Source organism: Pteropus alecto, unplaced genomic scaffold (assembly GCF_000325575.1).
Source record: "Pteropus alecto unplaced genomic scaffold, ASM32557v1 scaffold5, whole genome shotgun sequence".
In the NCBI taxonomy this organism is placed as follows: domain Eukaryota; kingdom Metazoa; phylum Chordata; class Mammalia; order Chiroptera; family Pteropodidae; genus Pteropus; species Pteropus alecto.
The window spans coordinates 2,753,453-2,761,215 of record NW_006441953.1 but is presented as its reverse complement, the minus strand read 5'-3'; the positions used below and the strand labels follow the sequence as shown (position 1 = coordinate 2,761,215).

The 7,763-nt window shown below is 35.2% G+C and overlaps 1 protein-coding gene across 8 annotated transcripts in view; it reads left to right on the top strand.

The window, feature by feature from the left end:
• Nucleotides 1–7,763, top strand: part of CENPE (centromere protein E) — a 63,406-nt gene that overhangs the window by 7,055 nt on the left and 48,588 nt on the right. For all 8 annotated transcript variants that reach the window (XM_015594972.2, XM_025051717.1, XM_025051719.1 and 5 more), the window contains exons 9-13: nucleotides 2,374–2,425; nucleotides 3,917–4,004; nucleotides 4,342–4,471; nucleotides 5,516–5,635; nucleotides 6,488–6,646. In XM_015594972.2, coding sequence (XP_015450458.1) covers nucleotides 2,374–2,425; nucleotides 3,917–4,004; nucleotides 4,342–4,471; nucleotides 5,516–5,635; nucleotides 6,488–6,646 — 549 coding nt within the window. The remainder of the gene's footprint in view (nucleotides 1–2,373; nucleotides 2,426–3,916; nucleotides 4,005–4,341; nucleotides 4,472–5,515; nucleotides 5,636–6,487; nucleotides 6,647–7,763) is intronic.

The following is a 7,763-nucleotide window of genomic DNA, read 5'->3' as shown; positions in this document are numbered from 1 at the left end:
TACTCTAAGTATCTTCTTGGGAAGAAGTCTTCCCCAAAGTCATTTTCTGGCTCTTTGGAGGTGGCCTTTGAATATCTCCTGGCCTTTCTATGAAGAAGCTGTGCTTCTCTATTTCCTTTTGTGGCTTCTTTTCCCCTTCCCTCCTAGCAAAAGTACGGAATCTTCTGTGTCCTTCCCTTGCTTGCCCTTAGACATTCCATTAATATTCCCTTAGACATTCCATTAATATTCCTTTGTTAATGATGGCCAAATATTTATTTTATCTAGAGTCTCTGAGTTCTAATTCATATCTTCCTAAAGATTATTGTAATTGTATGTCCCACTGTTATCTCGAACTTCAGTGTGTCTAAAACCAAATTAATTTTTTCCTATCATAGTAAATATTCCTTTTTCCCAGTAGTGCCAGCATTATTCTGTCACCCAGGCTGGAAACCCATGTCATTTGAAACCTATCTTTCTCCTCCTTTGTGTCCAATTATCACCATTTCTTAGTGATTCCATCTTTCTACCTTCTCATGGGTATCCTACTCATTTAGGTTTTCATCTCTCTTGAATCACTATCTCATTCTCCTGGACCTGGCCTCCATGACTCTGGTCTTCCTTTCTTCTGTCTGTTAATGCAAGTTTCTAATGTTACTAGGCACTGCTTTTGTTGTGTCACTTCACTAGGCAAGATATAACTCCCCACCCCCAACCCCCCAGCTCCCCATAAGCTCCTTTCGTACAGATTGCTTGGGCCTCTTTGAACACTAATGCTTGTTCCCATCGTTATACCTTAGTTTATGCTGCCTTCACCACCACTTTACCCTGTTATTATGTATCTAGGTCACCTGTAGCAGATACTCTACAAGAAAGATTAGACTTCTCTGAGTATTTTAGAGGAAGTATCTGAGATAGCACTATAAAGCAGGAGTACATAATTACCTGTCATCTCTGAAAGTCTCCACAGAGAGGATTAATTTAAATCTTTGACTTTCTTTTAATACATTAAGAATATTAACTGAGCCTTTACCAGGACTGTGTTGTGAGCACAGCCCAGGGCTCTGAGATTAAAAGAATAAAGAAAACGTTCCTCCACTGCTTACTGTCTTCGCTGCGTCCTCCCTAGCCTAAGCCACCACCCTCTCACACTCAAATTCCTACACCAGTGTCCTAATTGGGCTCACTGCTGCCACTCTTGCCCCTTCCCAACCTGTTCTCCATCCAGGGGTCACAGTTGATCCTTCAGAAAGTTAAATCAAGACATGTCACTCTTGCTTAGAGCGCTCTCATGGCTTCCCATTACAGTTAAAAAATCCAGAGTTCTTACCTTTGCTACGCTGTCTCATCCTGTCTCTACTTCACCAACTCTACCACGCTGCCCATTTTTTTTAACACACTAAGCTCGTCCCTGCTTTGTGACTGTGTATATCAGCTATTCTTTATTTTGGAGTATGGTTCCCTTGGTCTTTGCATGGCTGGTTCCCTCTTTTCTATCATTTCAGATCTTAGCTTAATGGGAGGCCTTCCCTGACCACTCAGTCCAAAGAACCTTCTCTGTCTCTTTCTCTTCCAGCACTCTCTTTAAATTACCTGTATTATACTTACCATGATAATCTTTTTCTCTCCTCACCAACTTCCTCTCCTCATCCTACCCCATGTAGAATATAAGCTCTATGAGAGCAGGGACCTTATTTGTCTGGTTCATTGCCATATACCCAGCACCTAACATACTACCTGAGCATGACAGACAGTCACTTTTTTTCAACATCATGTGTGAAATGAAAGCGAGATCCATGCTTTTAAAGATGCTACAGTGTATTCAGAGACACAAATGACTAGTTCAACACTACAAGAATAAGTTATATCAATAAATACCTCCAGGTACAGAGTTGAAAGAGCAATTCATTGAAGGTGTGGGGCATGAAGGATAAAGTTGAGGAGGTAACATTTGCCTTTGGTCTTGAATAGAGTAGGGGCACATTAGAACATTTGAACTAACTAAAAGGGAGTGGCAAGAGATAGCACCTGGAAGTGTGGAAGCATGCGAGGTACTGAGGGCATAGGGAGTAGTTCAGCTAGAGTTAAGAGTAAGTAACGGATAGACATAAGGCCGGAGGAACACAAGTGCCAGATTGTAAAGAATTACGTTCACCATAGTAAGGTTTTGAACTTTGTGCAGAAGATAGATAACCTATTCTGCCGTCGTGATGGTATAAACATAAAGAAGAAACAAGATACAGAAATTAGTTTGACTCGAAAGGCCTAAACAATGGGGCGAGAGACAGGGATGCAGATGTGGTATTCAGATAAACCGTGCATTAAAAATTTTTCAGTTGTTTGGTTTTTATTATTTCAAGTTATACTTCCTAAAGGTTTATTTTCGTCTTACAGAATTTGGTTGATCTTGCAGGCAGTGAAAGAGCTGCTCAAACAGGCACTGAAGGTAATGAAAACTCATGTAGTATATTGGTCTGAATGTTTTCCCATTCTTTTATAGAATAAAAAGTACTACATGCGTTTTAGAAACTAATAAAGTAATGGCAATAATAATTTTATGATAGAAGTCTTTAATGTAAAAAGCAGCTTCTGCATCTGGCTAGTTATCTACTTCAGGCTACTAAAGCATCAATTAAAAAACAAACTATACACTTGGTAGGATCGTATAGCTGGAAAGCTCATGAGAGTACTGTGAAAACCAAATTTTCATAATCAGGAAATTTAGAAAGCTAGTGGAGTACAAAATTAATATGCAGACATTAACAACTCGTAATACAAACAACCAGTTAGAATATTTAGTGTACAAAAAGACTCTTTTACAATAATGGCATAAACAATGTAATACCTAGGAAGAAACAACAAAAATTGCACAAGACTAAAATAAGGAAAACTTTAAAACAGACCTGAAGGACATAACCAAATACTGAAACAAATGGAAAAGCATACTTAGATTGGAAGGTTCAAAGTCAAAGATGTCAAGCCTCTCTGTTAATTTCCTGCAGCCTGACATAGAGACACTCAGCTGAGTGTGACCAACATCCACCAAACCCAGTAGACTCCTCAGACCTGTGAAGAACTAAACGCTTGTTTTAGGCTGGCTTGTAAAGCAGCAATATTATAGCAATAGCTGAATAATGCACCTGTGAAATAATAGCTATTCAGAATTACTTATTGCAATAGTTTTTATATATGTGATAGATTGAAAACTTGCATGTCCCTCAATAGGGTGCCAAGTAAATAAATTCTGATACATTCATACAACGGAATGCTATGCTATAAAAAAGAATGAAAGAGAACAATGTTTGCTGTTATATTTCCAAGTGAAAAAAAGCGAAGTGTAAAGTAACATATTTAGTATGCTATTGTATGTGTAAAAAAGAGAGAAATGAATACATATGGATATTTATTTCTAAAACTCTCTAGAAGAATAAACTAATAAAAATGGTTTCCTCATACAGGAACGGGTTGAAAAAAAAAGCATAAAAGTAGGAGAGGTTTTTCAGTGTACTTTTTTTGATGTTTGAGCCATGTGAGCATATTAACAATTTAAAAATGAGAACTTTTTTAGTTGTGAGCCTATCAGAACTACTTTGGTTGTTTGTCTTTGGTTGCTTATAATTTGGAAGTTTGGGAAAAATAGATTTGAACTGAGTAGTTAAACTTTTAGGAAATGGCCTCTTCCTCCCTCTGATTCTTAGTCAGCTTTTGTCTTTTGCCATTCCTCTCAGGAGATAACTCTTCTGATTCACTTAATAGGTAGACAGAATAGGGAGAGAGTGCCTACCAGTGGTATTAAAGATAGTTCAGATCTAATCCAAAGCATAGACTTTAGCATCTGACCCTTTAATTTCTGATTTCTCTCATAACTTACTGGTAAGTAAGTTCATCATCTAGTACAAGGATCAATTTTAGTTTTCATATTTGTTAATAAATGCAGGCATGCGACTCAAGGAAGGCTGTAATATAAATCGAAGTTTATTTATTTTGGGACAAGTGATCAAGAAACTTAGTGATGGACAAATTGGGTAAGTCTATCCCATTGTACATTTACTATTAATGCTTACATTTTTTATTAAGTTGAAAATTGTAATAGTTCAGTGATAAATGTACAGATTAATTCCATGTATTCAAAAGCTTTTATGATTCTGTGACCATGCATGGCTTCTTATACATATGACCATGACTAACTAAATTTATTTTCTTGTTTTAAATATTTTTTAGTTAGTAATTTTGATCTGCTTCTGGTAACCTGTAAAGAATTAATTTTTAAAACTATAACTAATTTAAAGTTCTGCATTAAAAACCAACCATTTTTGTTATATAAAAACTCTTATTCTTTTTCTTCCCAAACTCATTTCTAAGTGGTTTCATAAATTATCGAGATAGCAAATTAACACGAATTCTCCAGAATTCCTTGGGAGGAAATGCCAAAACACGTATTATCTGCACAATTACTCCAGTGTCTTTTGATGAAACCCTTAGTACTCTCCAGGTGAGTCTGATTTTTATCTCAACATATTGTGGGGGGAAATCATCTTGAAGAAGAAAAAATACCTACTAAAATTGCTATAGTTTTTTTTTTAACTGACATAACATACCTATTGTCTACTAAATAGCATTTTTTAATTCTCCTAAACCTCAATCATTTGTATCCCACCTCTATAATCTTTGCCACATCTAACACTTCTACTGAAATTGACTTGATATTTCTTTTAAACAACTCAATCTTTTTAATTAATTTATTATAAAAGGAAACTTTATATCAGCTCCATAAATGAAAAACTAGTATCACTTGCAACAAGTAGAAGATCACCCAAAAACTATATGAGTGTGCTTATGACAAAATAATTCTTAAATTCTTGCTAGCTAATTGTTGCCCACCTTTACTCTGAGCCTAAGGCCTGCATTTTGTTTAAAAAAAAAAAAAAAAAAAGGAAAAATGAGAAATGTCAATAGAATAGCTTTCTCAATGAAGGATTCAGTGTTATTGAATGGTCACCTTCATGTACCCACTTAAAGTTACTTCTGATACTCATACTCTAAGAAGCATTGCTTTAAGTAGCTATTGAGCACTGAGTCAAAGTACGTCAGAAAAACAAAGACAGGAAATAAAGTCTCTTGCTTCACAGAATTTATTGTCTTATAGGGAAGATAAGACCCGTTTCCACTATGATTGCCTTGAATTAATAGTTAGGTGGCTAATATTTAGGGTAGAATTCAAAGGAAGGGGAGATGCTTTTGACTGGAAGCAAAGCTTCCTGTAGAGAGAGTATTTGCCCTGGATTTTGAGGGGTAGATAGGATTCTAGTAAGCTCATGTCTGTAGAATACTTTTTTGACTCTCCTGAAAACTAACAGCCAGGGTAAGTGACAAGCATTGTTACAGGAACATAAAATGCTCTTTGTGTTCAAAAGTATTAAGCCACCTGGGAAGAGAATTTATTTTTCTTTACAAAACTTAATTACAAGAAACGTAAACTGACAAAAATAGTTTTTTTAATGTCAAGCACTTAAAATGCTCTTGTATTTTTTTCCAGTTTGCCAGCACTGCTAAATATATGAAGAATACCCCTTATGTTAATGAGGTATCAAGCGATGAAGCTCTCCTGAAGAGATATAGAAAAGAAATAATAGATCTTAAAAAACAATTAGAGGAGGTATGTATGATCCATGTATTTCAGTAAAGGATAGGGACAGATATAGAATTGAGATCTACCTAAATGATCAGAGACACTTAAAGCATCAATAGCTGACTTCTGCAGCTAATGAACAATTTTCAACTAAGAAGAAGTCAACTCATAAAAATTTTAGTTTAGTTTACTATAAACTGAAAGATTTGTTTCTTGAAATTATTTTAGATTTTGTTTTTCATTTCCAAAGGGTAAAATTTGAGATTTTCAAATGGGCCATGTAGAAACACTATAATTGTCACAAAAACATTGGGAATTAGTTTAAAAAGAGAGACCATGTATGGTTACTTAAAACTACTTTTTGCAGTTTTACCTTGTCTTGAATTCCTCTTTTAAACCTACAATAGCAATCTAATAAAATAGCACAGTCACTTGTAATTTATTTGTTTTAACCACCATGGCCCCCTATTTTGTAAAAATCTTACATTTTAATGACCTTTTTAAAAATGAGGTAAAATATCATTTGGTAATCTTATAAGAACATCTTTTCTTTTGCTGTAGGTCTCTGCTTTTCTGACTTCTCTGCTTGTTATTTATATATTTTTAGACAATAAATAGAATTATTTTAACAGCATTGTTAAAATCTTATACGTGGCATGCAGAAATGGACATGAGAAGAAATATATCTTTTACTTTATTATCAGTTTGAGAAATGAATATGGTAACTACATATTGGTTTTCTACAGATAGAGTATTTTATTTCAATAACATTAGATTTTTCATGGTTCACAATTTATATTCTACCCTTTTAAGCTACTTTCCAGGTTTTAAAACCTAGCTATATTTATTATTACTATAACTCAGTGTTACATTCTATAGGTTTCTTTAGAGACTCGGGCCCAGGCAATGGAAAAAGACCAACTGGCCCAACTTTTGGAAGAAAAAGATTTACTTCAAAAAGTACAGATTGAGAAAATTCAAAACTTAACGCGAATGCTGGTCACCTCTTCTTCCCTCACATCACAACAGGAATTAAAGGTACAATTTAAAAGATGACAACTCGAACTTGGTATATGGGGAATAGACTTGTATTCCTACATGTTTATTATATAGTTATGCATTTCTTATCCTTTGATGCCGTATATTCAAGAAACCCAGAACTTTTTATGTATTTGCTATGATCAATACCACCTAAGAGATTCATTGCAAAACACCAGTACCTGATTCCCACATGTAGCGATCCAAATTTAGAAAGTCTGGAATATAGTCAAGGAATTGATTTGAAATGTGCTTCTTAAGAAATTCTAATAAAATTGATTAGGTGATTGAGAACCACAGGTGTCCAGAGTATGTGGGAATATTGTCTACTTAAAGAAACAAATATTAATCTCAGGAAAATTGAATTAGGATATAAATCATCATAGTGGTCAATAGTCTGGCTTCCAGTCTGTGTGCTTTTTGTTTTTGCAGGAGTAGGGGTTTATTTTTCCAACAGATATTTTTGGTGTATGATGGTGTGTCATGGTCAAGAGAATGGCCTCTGTAGCTGGACTGCCTGGATTTGAATCCCAGTTCTGCCAATTCCTAACTCTTGACCTGAGGCAATATCTTAAGTACATTTTACTGCAGCTTCCTAATCTGTGGGATAGCTTGATCCCCACCTCACAGGATTGATGTGAGAATTAAGTAATATAGAATGTGCTTAACATTCCACACACCAAATCCTCAATAAATGCATGCTATTAAGGTTATTAGTAATGGACATTATGTTCAAAACACCATGCTAGTTACATAGAAGACACTCAAGAACTATTTGTTGACTGAGTAATGAGTAGGAAATAGCCCAATGGAAGGTATAGGGAAGACATCTACATGTAGATAAGTTGTTAGAAAACATATTTCTTGGTCTTAAAATGTCCTGGTGGCAGGGACATTTTAAACCACATTAAAGGATTTGAGCATTGCATTATGCTAAGGACAAGGAAAAGCTCTGTAAGTAGCATCAGAATTGCATTATAGAAAGGTATAGCTGCTGTGTCCATCAGATTGATTTTGGCTCTGGAGATAGAAAAAAATGGAATAAATTGAAGAACTACATGGGAGGAAGTAGACTCAGCAGGACTTTGTGATTGTTTAGATTGTGGCAGGAGTGGGA